General features: G+C 40.0%; 1 protein-coding gene and 1 long non-coding RNA gene across 3 annotated transcripts in view; one reads left to right on the top strand and one right to left on the bottom strand.

Moving 5' to 3' along the window:
* Positions 1 to 16,453, top strand: part of LOC123766685 (nephrin) — a 62,257-nt gene that overhangs the window by 13,223 nt on the left and 32,581 nt on the right. The window contains exons 6-11 of the mRNA XM_045755964.2: positions 3,701 to 3,820; positions 3,965 to 4,159; positions 6,237 to 6,348; positions 6,675 to 6,850; positions 7,064 to 7,253; positions 13,527 to 13,639. Coding sequence (XP_045611920.2) covers positions 3,701 to 3,820; positions 3,965 to 4,159; positions 6,237 to 6,348; positions 6,675 to 6,850; positions 7,064 to 7,253; positions 13,527 to 13,639 — 906 coding nt within the window. The remainder of the gene's footprint in view (positions 1 to 3,700; positions 3,821 to 3,964; positions 4,160 to 6,236; positions 6,349 to 6,674; positions 6,851 to 7,063; positions 7,254 to 13,526; positions 13,640 to 16,453) is intronic.
* Positions 3,852 to 16,453, bottom strand: part of LOC138354290 (uncharacterized) — a 52,426-nt gene continuing 39,824 nt past the window's right edge. For both annotated transcript variants that reach the window (XR_011223543.1, XR_011223544.1), the window contains exons 6-8: positions 7,018 to 7,228; positions 6,223 to 6,416; positions 3,852 to 4,062 (exon numbers count right to left, since the gene is read on the bottom strand). This is a non-coding gene — a long non-coding RNA (uncharacterized lncRNA). The remainder of the gene's footprint in view (positions 4,063 to 6,222; positions 6,417 to 7,017; positions 7,229 to 16,453) is intronic.

Raw genomic sequence — 16,453 nt, 5'->3', positions numbered from 1 at the left:
TTGGAAGTAGCCATAAACAGCATGCCCATGCACTTTGCACCAGGCCCAGACTCATGGAATTCTATATTCATCAAGCAGTGTAAAACACCACTAACACAGGCCCTAAACATCTTTTGGAGACAGAGCCTAGATACTGGTGTCATTCCCGATATACAGTACAGTACTTAAAACAGCGATGATTGCGCCACTTCACAAAGGCGGTAGTAAAGTAGATGCAAAAAATTATAGACCAACAGCTCTAACTTCTCACATCATAAAAATCTTTGAAAGAGTGCTAAGAAATAAGATTACAAGTCACACGAAATCACAACATCTGCATAACCCCGAACAACATGGGGTTCAAAACAGGGTGCTACTGCCTCTCACAATTGCTAGATCACTATGACATGGCCTTAGATGCCATGGAAGACAGACAAAATGCAGATATACTATAAACAGACTTTGCAAAAGCTTTTGACAAATGTGACTATGGTGTTATTGTACACAAAATGCATGCAAAAGGAATGACAGAGAAGCAGATAGGCAAAGAGGAGGATCTAGGTATATCCAATGTTGGGAAGTTAGGTAGGCCTGAAGCAAATATGATATGCATAACCATTTAAACTTTTGAATGGAGGAGGAGGATATTCAATAGTGCACACAAACTAAAAGATCTTGAAGGGTATAACCTAGTTAACATCTCTCCAGACCATAACAATGGAACAGCAAAAAATGACAGGCTACTAAGAGGCAAACTAAAGGAGTTTGTTCCAAATATATGCCAAAAAGGAGAAAGAAAAAAGGGAGCTAGATGTATGACACAGGTGGTTAAAAAGAGCTTTGATAATTAAGTGGACTCTCTGGAGAAGGTATAAATTCATGATGAACCTCAGAATATGAGGTACTCTATATAAAAAAGCATTAAACTCAGCCACCCAGGAAAGCAAATCAGCCAAAATAAACTACGAAAGAAAACTCGCCCAAAACAAAGAAAAATCATAAGTCATTTTATGTCTGTATAAGAAGTAAAACCAAAACAAAGGACTCAGTAGGACCCTTAAAAGACAATACTAACCAAGTTAAAAAGGCAGCAAACACACTAAATGAATACTTAACATCAGGGTTCACGCTAGAAAGATTACATGACATCTCATTGCCCACACAAATGTTTGAAGGTGAAGAGAATGAATAAGGGATTATTAAGAGAATTAAGAACCCATACCGTATGACATACAGTAATCGGGAAGAGCACTGACAAACTAAAAAGACTCAAAAGCCCCAGGTGTTGATGGAATTGAATCCAAAAGTCATAGAGGAACTATGCCTACCGCTGAAACTACTTTTCAGATCTCTGGACCAAGGAATAGTACACAGATTGGAAATATGCAAATGTCACCCCTATTTTCAAAAAAGGCAGAAAGAGCTCAGCTGAAAACTACTGTCTGATCAGCTTGACATCACACATTTGCAAGCTCATGGGGAGAATCTTAAGAAATCATTCACCATCTCAAAGTGAACAATCTTGTAAAAATCAATGCAACATGAGTTTGTTAAAAACAGATCCTGCCTTACTAACCTGCTCACATTTTTGGAAACCGTTACCAGCTATTCAGACAAAGGACTTCTGGTGGATGTAGAATACGTTGATTTTGCTAAAGCTTTTGATAAGGTACCACATGAAAGACTGGTACTACATAAGGTACCACATGAAAACTCCACAAATGTCAGAAAACTAGCAAATGTTTAATATCGAAAAATGCAAGATTTTGCATGTATGACATAACTCATGCCACAACTATCAAATTAATAACATTACATTACAGCAGACTGATGAAGAAAAAGACCTTGTTGTCAAAATCTACCATTCATTGAAAGGTGCATAACAGATATGAGCAGCAGTAAAAAAAAAATCTAGCCAAACCCTAGGTATAATCCAGCATATCTTTGACTGTAAGGAAAAGGGAGGGGGGGTGATTCAACTGTATAAATCTCTGGTGCTAACAGAGATTGTTGGTGCTAACACTTGGATTATTGTATCCAAGCATGAAGCCCTCATCTTCAGAACGACATAGCTGCTTTGGAGAAAGTACAACACTGAGCGACAAAAATAATGGCTAAGTCAACACTTATGACAGGAATGATTGAAAAACTTAAGCAAGCAATGCAAACCAGGCATGACAAGGTGGATCTCACCAAAACCTTTAAAATACAGTTCTGAACAATTTGGAGTATGTTGATCTATACAATTTCTTCAAAAGGTCAGATGTAACACAAACAAGGAGCAACGATTTCAAGCTCAACAAGCCACAATGCAGGACTAAAAACAGACGATACTTTTTCACCCACAGGGTTATAAACCCATGGAACCTCTTTACTTCTTTACTTAAATTATATGTACGTTACTTTATATCAGAAATATAGAACAAGTGTGTACTGTATTTTAAACACCTCAAACATGAGAGCAAACACTTGGGGCCAACAGTATACTGTATTTTGAATATGCAGGACTTAAACAAATGAACAGAGTGCGTGCATTACATTTATTAAGACATAGGGAATGGGACATAATACGACAAGGTACTAATTTCTCTCGCAAGATTCACTACAGTATTCCAGTCGTATTTAAAAACCCAGGTTTCATAGCCTCAAAGAATGAGGTGGGCACCTCATAAGCGCACACCACAACCCTTCGTCGGTGAAGTCCAGCCCCTCTCTATCCTTGTGGTGGTGCAGAAACTCTATCCTCACAAAAATGCACAGGAAAACTTTACACAAACAGAAGCATGAACATTCTCTAATGCAAAATTCAACATTCTTTGAAACACTAACAAACGAAACATACAAATTATAAAAAATAAAGCAAACTAAGATAAAATATTTAAATTAATAACAAAAGCTAGATTTTATATACCAATCAAACAACAAACTAGACTCTATATACCAGTCATTACATACCTGATTGGGGAGGGGCATTACTTATGTGGCAGTAATCCCTTAAAAATGTCACATTTACAGATAGGATTATCTATACTGCCCTCCTGCTTTATTGCTCATTGTGTCATGCTTGCCAGTTAAGCCTCGATACTGTGCGGACACCTGACTTGCTCCTCCCAGGGTGGGGTTGAGGGGTTACCAAAAAAATATGTTGCATTTGTTGCTTGTTGGGTTATGTTTTTTCATAATGTACCTTTATTCAGCTGTTCAGGTGGTTGAAACACATTTCATATACATATATAGTATCGCCATAGAGTCAAAAGCATGTGATAGATGTCTTACATTTTCCCGGCATACTCATAGAGCGTTAAGCGAGGCTCTAAAGCTGGCTTGGCTGAAAAGTGCCAATAATTGGCAGGCCCTGGAGGGCTCTTATGGTCCCTCTAGATATGGAGGATACCTGCCCCTTGCTCTGCCAAGTAGCTACCCTATGTTTGGTGTGAGTGGCCAGTGCTAGCCATGCTGTGGGTGGTTTAGCTTCTTCCATTTGGTTGTGCTTTGTTTTCAGGATAGCCTCCCATTTTTTCCCACACTGGGAAATGGATTGACAATGTGCATGTGGCTAATTCCGTCACCACCCTATACTCAACTTAAAACAACTAATAATGCCAGGAAACGAAGTAAAGAGAGTAAAAGTAGTAACAATAGCAGTAGTAATAGAAGTATCAACAATATGTATCAAATTTCAGCAATGTAGTTTATATTGCACTTTGCATTGTCCCTGCAGACCCTCCATCAGAGGTCAGTGTGCGAGGGCCATCAAGGGCTGAGGTAGGCACCTCTGTCTCACTTAGGTGTGACACCTCCAAGGCCAACCCTCCAGCCTCCCTCTCCTGGCTTGTCCAAGGTACAGTACATAGGTATGTAAATATAATAAATGAAGAATTAACTATATTAAACACAAAATATACAAATATGAATGGCATTAGAAGACAGAGGAGGTAATGAGGTCATTTACAACAGAGTATATCATTTACACATTCTCCTCCAGGTGAAGAGGTGCCCTCGCCAACAGTGGTGGTGAGCCGAGTGAGGTCAGGTGGGTGGGTGAGCTGGTCAAGGCTACTCCAGCGAGTGGAAGAGAGCCAGCTGAAGGAGAGTAAACATCAATTGCAGGTCGTTTGCAGAGCTCATCACCAAATCCTCACCCGACCCATTTATAAGACGCTCCTCATTACTGTTATAAGTAAGTTGCAGTGGTGTAATTTTCAAAGTAAATCAACAAACTTGTTAGAGAAGGATGAAGGGCAAAGGAGAAGGGAACATGTTCCTGAGAATTGTGTATATCAACATAAAAAGGGGTAAGGTAAAAAATACTGGAGTTAAATGACATAATAAAGCTTAAGATGCCAGATATTGTCGCACTAGCAGAGACAAAACTGGAGGATAAAAATTTAAAGGAGGTGGTATTCCCAAGGGGAATACCACCTCATTTAACACAGTCCACCAGCAAGTTATACAGTACTTGGATTGAGGAGGAGCACAATGACAAAACAGAGGGTCTTATAATGATCATAAGAAAAATTATTGTAAAAGCAGATAAAGATAAACCACGATTGTTGATACTTGGTGACTTTAATTTAAAACCAATAGACTGGGAAGACTATGAATCAAGAACTGGATTTTTCGACTTGTCTATTCATGAACTTCATCCAGGAATCTTTCATGTATCAACATGTAAAACATCCCACATGAGTGAGATAAGGTGATGCTCCATCATTGGTGGATTTGATAATTACCAGGAAAGAAGAGATATTTGACATTCAGTACCTTCCTCCTTTGGGAAAGAGTGACCATGTCCTGCTGGAAATTACCTGATTTACCTGAGGGCCACTAACCCTAGTGGTCTCAACGAGGACAGGAAGCCGGCGGCTTGTCAAAGGTCCCCCCATTTGCCTCTATGATCTTTTCCAAGTAGATTTTAAAACTTAACACAGTTTTGGCATTTATAGCTTCTGCGGGTAGTGTTCCGTGGGTTTATAACCCTGTTGGTGAAAAAGCATCTCCTGTTCTACACTAAGGCTTGTTGAGCTTAAAACCATTGCTCCTTGTTTGTGTTACATGTGACTTTTTGAAGAAATTGTCTGGATCAATATACTCTAACTTGTTCAGTATTTTAAACGTTTCAATGAGATCTGCCCTGTCATGCCTGGTTTGCAGTGTTAGCCCTGTGGCCCTCAACCATTCCTGATACAAGAGATGCCGTAGCTCTGGAATGACTTTTGTTGCCTGGTGTTGTAATTTCTCCTGAGCAGCTTTGTCCTCTTGAAAATGAGGTCTCCATGCTTAGATACAGTAATACAAATGGGGGCGCACCACAGATTTATACAGTTGAACCACTGCCTTCTTTTCCTTAAAGTCAAAGGTACGCTTGATTATTCCAAGGATTTGGTTAGCTTTTCTGACTGCTGCTCCTACCTATAGTTCAATTTTTAGCGAGTGGAGGATTTTGACTCCAAGGTCCTTTTCTTCATCAATCTGCTGTAATGTGATGCAATTAATTTGGTAGTTGTGGCATGGATTGTTATGCCCCATATGCATGGTCTTACATTTGTTGATATTAAAAACCATTTGCCAGTCTTCTGACCATTTTCGGAGATCATGTAGATCTCTTTGTAAGGCTTCAATATCATCATCATTTCCCACTTTATCATAAATCTTTGTGTCATCTGCAAATTTGATGTAGTTTGTAATATTCTCATCTATGTTATTAATGTATATGACAAATAGGGTAGGCTCCAAAAAGGACCTCAGTGGTACCCCACTAACCACATTTCTCCATTCAGATTTATTCAAATGGAATAAATGATAAAATATTAGAATGGATAAAACAATGGTTGAAAGAAAGAAAACAAAGGGTCATGATAGAACTCCACCATACTGGAGGAGAGGATGAATAGCCCAAGGTTGCAGTTCACTAAAACAATTCATAAAGAGAAAACAGTGCAACATAAAACATCTTTATAAAGTATATTCATTAAATATAAATTGATGCAAGACAGTAGATCTATTTCTAAAATGATTGACTATTCATATTGACATTTCAAAAAGTGAAAAAAAAAATTTACTTGGAACTGGATAATATTTAATGCTATCGTAAAATTCTAAAAAACAAAAATCACTTTCCCAAATCATTTTATAAATGAGATGATGAACAAGATTAACACAAAAAATTATCATTTTCCCCGCTCTTCTCCCTCCTTCCCCTCATTACCTCTCCTCCTCTATGTTCTCTCATCCTTGCCCTACCTCCATTCTCCCAGAGCCCGCAGGCTCACCAGTACTGGAGGGTGACCTGGAACGGAAGGTCACAGCCGGAACCTCCCTTGATCTGGCCTGCTCTACTACTGGAGGTCACCCACTCCCATCAATCAGGCATGTAACTTTCTCTCCCACATGTGGGTATCCCATTCAGCTTGCTTCTCACTACTGTATATTCACATCTGTGAACATACAATAATTAGTATATTGTAATACTGTAACATTGAAAATATAATGTAAAAAATTATGATAATACAGTGTAGTAGATTAAGAGACATGAACAAAGGAACTGTGGCAAAATTCCATTTTATTTTCCCACAATGCTGATTACGAATATACTATAAATAGGAACTGCCTCGTATGGGCCAAAATGCCTTTTGCAATTTTCTTTATTCTTACTTTCAACCATTTCATAATAATGTCTTTTCACCTTTATAAAGGATCTACAAGCAAGGTTTCTTGATACCGACTGAGCTGATAGAAGATCAGGGTGTAACAAGGGCAAGGGGTAGAGTAAAGGTCATGCCAGCAGACAATGGGTCAGAGGTCAAATGTGAGGTCACCAGTCCAACTAGAGGGTCACCCAAGGTCACCTCAGCCACCCTCTCCGTCCTTTGTAAGACAATACAGTCGTGTTTATAGTGTCACAAAGACTGCTTAATGAGCAGCAATCTAACATAAGAACTCTCACCACTTCCCTCCACTCTATCAATCCATGAACATCCCTAATGTTGTCTTATGACTTCCTGCAATTCAAGTGGCACAGTACTGTGTTATAATTACTCATCTCTCCACTGCCACTGTTTGAAGCCTTCTCTGTCCAATGCAGTCGCCCCGAGGGAGGTGTCAGTGTGGGCGTCGCCCAGCACAGAGGTGGAGGTGGGACAGCTGGTCACCCTCTCTTGCAGCACCTCCTCCAGCAATCCCAAAGCCAACATCACCTGGAGGTCAGGAGATGCCATGCTGCAGGGAGGGATCACCTACTCAGTTCCTGCTGAATTTGGAGGGATTGGAACTAGGTTAGTTGAGTAGTGTTTTGATGAAGGATACAATGTCATGCAAGTGAAGACAGAAAATGTAGCACAAGATAAGTGTAGGTGGATGTGGGGTAGCAGAATGGGGTCCTGGTGTTTTTTTTTTTTGGGGGGGGGCCATCTGTAATTACCTAAGTATAATTACCTAAGTGTAGTTTCAGGATGAGAGCTACGCTCGTGGTGTCCCGTCTTCCCAACACTCTTTGTCATATAACGCTTTGAAACTACTGACGGTCTTGGCCTCCACCACCTTCTCACCTAACTTGTTCCAACCGTCTACCACTCTGTTTGCGAAAGTGAATGTTCTTATATTTCTTCGGCATCTGTGTTTAGCTAGTTTAAATCTATGACCTCTTGTTCTTAAAGTTCCAGGTCTCAGGAAATCTTCCCTATCGATTTTATCAATTCCTGTTACTATTTTGTATGTAGTGATCATATCACCTCTTTTTCTTCTGTCTTCTAGTTTTGGCACATTTAATGCCTCTAACCTCTCCTCGTAGCTCTTGTCCTTCAGTTCTGGGAGCTACTTAGTAGCATGTCTTTGCACCTTTTCCAGTTTGTTGATGTGCTTCTTAAGATATGGGCACCTCACAACAGCTGCATATTCTAGCTTTGGCCTAACAAAAGTCGTGAACAATTTCTTTAGTATTTCTCCATCCATGTATTTAAAAGCAATTCTAAGGTTAGAAAGTGTAGCATAGGCTCCTCGCACAATGTTCTTAATGTGGTCCTCAGGTGACATTTTTCTATCTAAAACCACCCCTAGATCCTTTTCTTTATCAGAATTCTTTAAAGATTTCTCACATAATTTATAGGTTGTGTGGGGTCTATGTTCTCCAATTCCACATTCCATAACATGGCATTTATTCACATTAAATTCCATTTGCCAAGTGTTGCTCCATATACTTATTTTGTCCAGGTCTTCTTGAAGGGTATGACAATCATCTAAGTTTCTTATCTTCCCTATTATCTTAGCATCATCAGCAAAGATGTTCATGTAATTGTGTATTCCCACTGGTAGATCGTTTATGTAGACAATGAACATTACCGGTGCAAGAACTGAACCCTGAGGTACTCCACTCGTGACATTCCTCCAATCCGATACCTTGCCTCTGATTATGGCCCTCATTTTTCTGTCAGTTAGGAAATTTTTCATCCATGTTAGTAGCTTACCTGTCACTCCTCCAATATGTTCCAGTTTCCAGAACAACCTCTTATGGGGAACTCTGTCGAAAGCCTTTTTTAGGTCCAGATAGATGCAGTCAACCCAACCATCTCTTTCCTGTAAAATCTCTGTGGCTCGATTATAAAAACTGAGCAAGTTCGTTACACAGGATCTTCCAGATCGAAAACCATACTGTCTGTCTGATATTATAGCGTTTTCCTCCAAGTGTTCTACCCATTTACTTTTAATTATTTTTTCCAATATTTTGACTATTACACTTGTCAATGATACAGGTCTATAATTAAGGGGGTCTTCCCTGTTTCCACTTTTGTAGATTGGAACTATGTTAGCCTTTTTCCACACATCAGCTACAGCTCCTGTACACAGGGATGCCTGAAAAATCAGTTGAAGTGGAATGCTGAGCTCAGGTGCACATTCTCTCAGAACCCATGGTGAAACTCCATCTGGACCAACTGCTTTGTTCTTACTTAGCTCCTTGAGCATTTTTTCCACTTCGTCTCTAGACACCTCTATGTGCTCTATGTTGTTCTCTGGAATTCTTATTGTATCTGGTTCCCTAAAGATTTCATTTTGTACAAACACACTTTGGAACTTTTCGTTTAGTGTTTCAGACATTTCCTTTTCATCTTCCGTGAATCTATTTCCCATTTTCAACCTCTGAATATTATCCTTTACCTGCAATTTGTTGTTTATGAATTTATAGAATAGACCTGGTTCTGTTTTACATTTGTCTGCAATCCCTTTTTCAAAATTTCTTTCTGCCTCTCTCCTCACTGCCGTGTAGTTGTTTCTCGCATCTTTGTATCGCTGGTATGTTTGGGGGTTCGGCCTCTTCCTGTATTGATTCCATTTTTGTGTCTTTTGGTCTCTAGCCCTCTCGCAATTTCTATTGAACCAATCCTGTTTCCTAGTTCTGCATCTCTGTTTTGGTATAAATTTTTTTATGCCTTTATCATATATTTCACAAAACTTGACATACATCTCATTCACTTCCTTGCCTAGCATCAAGTCTGTCCAATTATACTCACTAAAAAAATTTCTAAGGTCACCATAATGTCCTCTCCTGAAGTCTGGTTTTTCAACTGCTTCAACCTCCTTATTTTCTTCCAGCTTATAACGCATTGCATACTTTATTCCCAAAAAGACATGGTCACTTTTACCCAAGGGAGGAAGGTACTGAATGTCAAATATCTCTTCCTCCTTCCTGGTAAATATCAAATCTAGCATGGAGGGAACGTCCCCTTCCCTCATCCTCGTAGCTTGTTTAACATGTTGATACAAGAATGTTTCCAGGATGAGGTCTACAAATTTACAGGTCCAAAAATCTTCTGTTTTAGCTTCATATGCTTCCCAGTCTATGGATTTCAAGTTGAAGTCACCGACTATCAACAGTCGTGATCTATCGTTATCCGCTCTCGCTATAATCTCTCTCATTATTGTTATAAGACCTTCACGTTTACTATCTAGCTCCTCCTTTGACCATGTGCTGCTTGGCAGTGGACTATATGCATTTATTATCATTAGTTTATCACCCTCATGGCAGATCTCTAGTGCTATTATGTCAACTTCTTGTGGATTGGCAGTCATTATTTCGTTCACCTTTAGGTGTTCTTTTACCAACACAGCAACGCCACCGCCTTTCCTAATTTTTCTGTCCCGTCTCCAAATTGAGTAGCCCCTTGGGAATATGACCTCATTTAAAATTACATCTTCAAGTTTTGTCTTCGTGAGTGCAACAATATCTGGTGTCTGCAGCTGTATTACATCACTTAACTCTAGTATCTTCGATCTCACTCCATCTATGTTGGTGTATGCAATCTTCAGGAACTTGTTCTCCCTCTCCTTATTCTTCACTCCCCCTCTCTCTATTGATTTTGTTGGTTTGCCTTTATGTACCACTTTACTGGTTTGCCTACCCCTATCACTTTGTAGAAAAAAGAATTTATTTCTTCTTCATTCCTGCTCTCATTTAAATGTTTTGCCTTGACGAGGTTCAGTTTCAGCTTCTCTCTATCTTCTTTTAAAAGATCTCGTCTTAATGACCACCCTTTCCCATCCTCATCACTTTGCAATTTTCTAGCATTCCTTAGTACTTCTTCCATCTGTTTGGCATCGTTTAGGGTGATCCTCAAAGGTCGATCTTTCCCTTTTACATACCTGCCTATTCTCCTGTAGTCGCACACATTCTCTATGGTTGTAAGACCTTCCACGAGGCCAACAATTTTATCTACTACTTTAGCTTCTTCTACAGCTCTTTCTGACCTAGATGTTATCGCCTTTTCTTTGCAGCTAAAAATGATCAGGGACTTACTCCTATCAACTGTGTTTTGCACCAACTTCGGGTTAGATGCCAATTCTTTTCTCACTTCCAGCCTAATGTTTGTTTTATCTTGGTTGCTGCAGTGTTTAACTTCCTTTACTGCTTCTTCTATTTTTTCCTTCTCCTTGGCCACTTGTGCATAGGTGAGTTGCATATCTTTCTTGCACTGTTCTATTCCCTGTGTAACTTCCTCCATCTGTGCTGACAAAAGCTGTTTCTCCTGTTGAATTTCCTTGCCTAACCTATTGTAGTCATATATGTTTAAATTTACTTTAACTTCTTCCAAAGTTATTTTTAAGAGTTTATTTTCTTCTTCCATGGCTTTGCAATTTGTTTCCAATTGATTCTTATACTTGCGCAAGTCTTTCACTAAACCCTCAAGACATAAAACTTTGCTATTCAAATGGTCATTACTTTCTTTCAATTTACTAATTATTTCTACATGAGAGTTCACTATAGTATCTAAATTTACCAACTTGTTGTGTAGACTGCTAATATCAATGCTTTCTTCATTGAATCCCTCAAAATCAAGCTCTGTTTTGTTTTTCCCCTTGCCAGTGGCCATCTTGGATGTTCTTCTCTGCACTGTAAACACTGGGGCAACTTTTTCTCATCCGATTTTTCACTTCCCTTAGCACTTTCCTGTTATCTCACCTATTTTTCAAGAGCACTATACCTTTATGTTCTCTGGGACACCACTCACTACCATCAACCTGTACTACAATACTTAGGATTGTTGAAATATGCTGGAGCTCCTCTGCTGCAAGTGTTGACCCTAGGGGTGTCACCTTTTTGTCTCACACACACCTTAGGGTGTGTGTGTGTGTGTAATTACCTAAGTGTAATTACCTAAGTGTAGTTACAGGATGAGAGCTACGCTCGTGGTGTCCCGTCTTCCCAGCACTCTTTGTCATATAACGCTTTGAAACTACTGACGGTCTTGGCCTCCACCACCTTCTCACTTAACTTGTTCCAACCGTCTACCACTCTATTTGCGAAGGTGAATTTTCTTATATTTCTTCGGCATCTGTGTTTAGCTAGTTTAAATCTATGACCTCTTGTTCTTGAAGTTCCAGGTCTCAGGAAGTCTTCCCTGTCGATTTTATCAATTCCTGTTACTATTTTGTACGTAGTGATCATATCACCTCTTTTTCTTCTGTCTTCTAGTTTTGGCATATTTAATGCTTCTAACCTCTCCTCGTAGCTCTTGCCCTTCAGTTCTGGGAGCCACTTAGTAGCATGTCTTTGCACCTTTTCCAGTTTGTTGATGTGCTTCTTAAGATATGGGCACCACACAACAGCTGCATATTCTAGCTTTGGCCTAACAAAAGTCAAGAACAATTTCTTTAGTATATCGCCATCCATGTATTTAAATGCAATTCTGAAGTTAGAAAGCATTGCATAGGCTCCTTGCACAATATTCTTTATGTGGTCCTCAGGTGATAGTTTTCTATCCAGAACCACTCCTAGATCTCTTTCTTTATCAGAATTCTTTAAAGATTTCTCACATAATATATAGGTTGTGTGGGGTCTATGTTCTCCTATTCCACATTCCATAACATGACATTTATTAACATTAAATTCCATTTGCCAAGTGGTGCTCCATATACTTATTTTGTCCAGGTCTTCTTGAAGGGCATGACAATCATCTAAATTTCTTATCCTTCCTATTATCTTAGCATCATCAGCAAACATGTTCATATAATTCTGTATACCAACTGGTAGATCATTTATGTACACAATAAACATCACGGGTGCAAGAACTGAACCCTGTGGTACTCCACTTGTGACATTTCTCCATTCTGATACATTGCCTCTGATTACTGCCCTCATTTTTCTATCAGTCAGAAAATTTTTCATCCATGATAGAAGCTTACCTGTCACCCCTCCAATATTTTCCAGTTTCCAGAACAACCTCTTATGTGGAACTCTGTCGAAAGCCTTTTTTAGGTCCAGATAGATGCAGTCAACCCAACCATCTCTTTCCTGTAATATCTCTGTGGCTCGATCATAGAAACTGAGTAAATTCGATACACAGGATCTTCCAGATCGAAAACCATACTGTCTGTCTGATATTATATCATTTCTCTCCAGGTGTTCTACCCATTTAGTTTTGATTAGCTTTTTGTGTGTGTGTGTGTGTGTGTGTGTGTGTGTGTGTGTGTGTGTGTGTGTGTGTGTGTGTGTGTGTGTGTGTGTGTGTGTGTGTGTGTGTTGGGGAGGGTGTAATTACCTAAGTGTAGTTATAGGATTAGAGCTATGCTCATGGTGTCCTCTCTTCCCAATATTATTTGTCATATGATGCTTTTGGCATTCACCTCCTCCTCATATAATTTGTTCCAACCATCTACCACTCTGTTTGCACAAGAGGACTTTCTAATATTTTTTGGCACATTTGTTTCCTTAGCCTGAATATATGACCTATTCTTCAAGTTGCAGGGTTCAAGAATTCCTCTTTGTCAGTCTTCTTGAGTCCTGTTATTATTTTGTATGTAGTGATCATATTGCCACTTTTTCTTCTATCTTCCTAGCTTTGGTATTTAACACCTCTAACATGTATTTGCACCTTTTCTAGTTTATTGATGTGCTTCTTGAGATTTGCACACCATACAACCTCTCCATAATCCGGTTTTGGTCTCTGTGTGTGCATGCATGTGAAAATGTGTGCATGTATGCACACACACATGCATTTGCTTGTGTAAAGGGTCTGGCTCTTCTCAGAACAAAATTTAAATGAAGCCTTCTCCCTCAGGTCTGAATTTCTGCTAAAAGCAGTGGCCGAGGACAATGGAAAAGCCTTCATGTGTGAAGCGGAGAATGGTCTAGGAACTACAATCCACAAGAAGATTACTCTCAGCATTTTACGTATGTTAACTACTAACATAATATTACCTATCTTCCTATTTAATAAACTCCTCGCATCGTCAAGTAAATTTTATGGAGTGCCTGTTTTATGGCTAGATTTTACACCATGCAGGCACTCTCATTGAAGTACTGATTGCAGAGATTTGGATTTACAATGGCCTCATCCACAATGAGGCCATTGCTTGCCTACATCAGGTGGAGATCAACCAGAACCTTGATAAACCTCCCACAGAAGAAGTCAGGAAGTCCATCAAGCAGCTTTCCTGTGGCAAAGCACCAGGATCAGATGCAATCCTGCTGAAATGTACAAAACACAAGGCCCGGCCATGATGCAGAAACTGACAAAGCTCATCCAGTCCAAGTAAAATGAAGGGAAGGTCCCACAAGAGTTAAAAGATGCCAGCATAGTACACATCTACAAGAGGAAAGGCAACCGTCAGTCTTGCAATAATCACAGTGGTATTTCACTTCTGTCCATCGCCAGGAAGATCGTGGCTCATATCCTGCTCAACCGTGTTCTTCAACACCTTGAGCAGGGTCTCCTCCCAGAAAGCCAATGCCGCTTCCACTCAAAATGTGAATCTGTTGATATGATATTTGCTGCACGCCAGCTCCAAGAAAAATGCCAAGAGCAACATAGTGACCTCTTCATTACCTTTAGCAACCTGGAGCATATCTGGAGAGGGTTCTCCAGATATGCCCGACCTGAGGCCAGGCTCGACTTGTGATAACTTGGTCCAACAGGCTGTTGCTTAGGGTGGCCCACAGGCCCATATATCCACTACAGCCTAGTTGATCCGGCACTTCTTGCAAGAACTTATCTATGTGCCTCTTGAATACATCCCCCATTGTTCCAGGAATATTTCAAATGCTTGCTGGGAGGGTGTTGAACAGGTGTGGACCTCCGATGTTCAGACTGTGTTCTCTGATTGTGCTTATGACACCTCTACTCTTCATTGGTTCTATTCTACATTTCCTTCAGTGTCTTTTGCTCCAGTATGTTGTTATTCTACTGTGCAAAATTTGGAACCTGGCCTTCAAGTATTTTCCATGTATATACTGTATTATTTGATACCTATCTTGTCTCCTTTCCAAAGAGTCCATTTTTAAAGCTTTGAGACAGTCCCAATAATGCAAATGTTTTATTGTTTCTATGCGTGCCGTGTATGTTCTCTGTATTCCTCTAATTCAGAGATCTCTCCTGCTCTGAAAGGGGAAGTGAGTACCGAGCAATACTCAAGATGGGACAGCACCAGTGATTTAAATAGTATTAGCATTGCTGTGTGTGACGAACCTCAGCGCCGTCTACGATCCTGGTGCCGAACTATAATTGTTGACCCTCCCACTAATCGCAGTTTCCCATCTTTTAATACGTCGTCCTGGAAGGTGACAACCAACCACGGACGAGAGATGGAAGTGAGTGAAGTTGGAATAGTGGAAGACTTGGGTCGACCTGAAGGTGCTAGCCAAGTGGGCTAGTTGAGCGCTGCTGTTGAGTGCTGCAGACTTCACTCCTGGAGGTGCTAGCCAGTGGGGCTAGGTGAGCGCTACTGTTGAGTGCTGTAGACTTCACTCCTGGAGATGCTAGCCAGTGAGGTGAGTGCTACTGTTGAGTGCTATAGACTTCACTCCTGGAGGTGAAGTTCAGACTTCATGCCAGTGAAGCTAGGTGAGCACTGTGGTTGGGCGTTGTAGACTTCGGTTCTGGAAGGTACAAGCCAGTGGGGTTAGTTGAGCATAGCTGACTTTGCTGATGGGCATCCCAGCGAGTGTACAACGGGCGTGGAGCATCGAAGACCTCATCAGAGGCATATTGTGTCCATCATCCGTGAAGCAGGCTAGCATAAGGGCAAGCAACGCCGCTCCGGTTGACCTCGCATAGACTTGTTTATATTATAATGGTGATGGGAAATAATAACGGGTTATTTTAAGTGTTATTCTTTTCATTTTTACCTTTAAACATAACACTATATTCCCACCAAAATTAGGGTTCTCTGAACTTGAGTCAGATCATAGAGTTTAAAAAGAACCCGGTTACAAAGGGTTCGTAACATCGTGGGTCTCTGGATTTGAACGTTCTCATAATCCATCCTGTCATTTTCTGGCCGTCACTATATTAACTCGGTTATGTTCACTAAATGTCAGGATGTCAGACATCATAATTTCCACATCTTTTACATATTGCTTTCCTTCTATGAGCAGGTCTGATTGTGTCTTGTACCCTGTGTTTTGTTTAAGTTCCTCGTTTCCACCATAGCTCAGTACCTGGAACTTGTCACAGTTAAACATCATGTTATTTTCAGTTGCCCAATCGAAGACTTTATTAATATCTGCCTGCAGTTCTTCAGTGTCTATAGTGAAAATTTTCATGCTGATTATTGCATCATCTGCAAAGGATGACACAAACCTGTGACTAGTATGTGTGTCTATATCCGAGATAAGAATGAGAAATAGCAGTAGTTCAAGGACTGTGCCCTGGGATACAGAGCTTTTCACTGCACTCAGGCTTGATCTTATTTGATTGACTGTCAATCTGCATTCTGTTTGACAAAGTTCAAAATCCAATGCCCCACTTTACCTGTTATTCCTATTGATTTAATTTTATGGGCTATCACTCCATAGTCACATTTGTTGAATGCCTTTGCAAAGTCTGTGTATACAACATCTGCATTTTGCTTTTCTTCTAAGGATTCTGTGATTTGGTCATAGTGGTTGAGTAACTGTGACAGACAGAATCTTCTTGCTCTAAATCCATGTTGTCCTGGGTTGTGTAGTTCATTATTTTCCATATAAACCAGCCTTGAATGTAATGAA

This window comes from Procambarus clarkii, chromosome 62, assembly GCF_040958095.1.
Source record: "Procambarus clarkii isolate CNS0578487 chromosome 62, FALCON_Pclarkii_2.0, whole genome shotgun sequence".
Lineage (NCBI taxonomy): Eukaryota > Metazoa > Arthropoda > Malacostraca > Decapoda > Cambaridae > Procambarus > Procambarus clarkii.
Note: the sequence above shows the minus strand (reverse complement) of the source record. Positions and strands in the feature narration are given on the sequence as shown.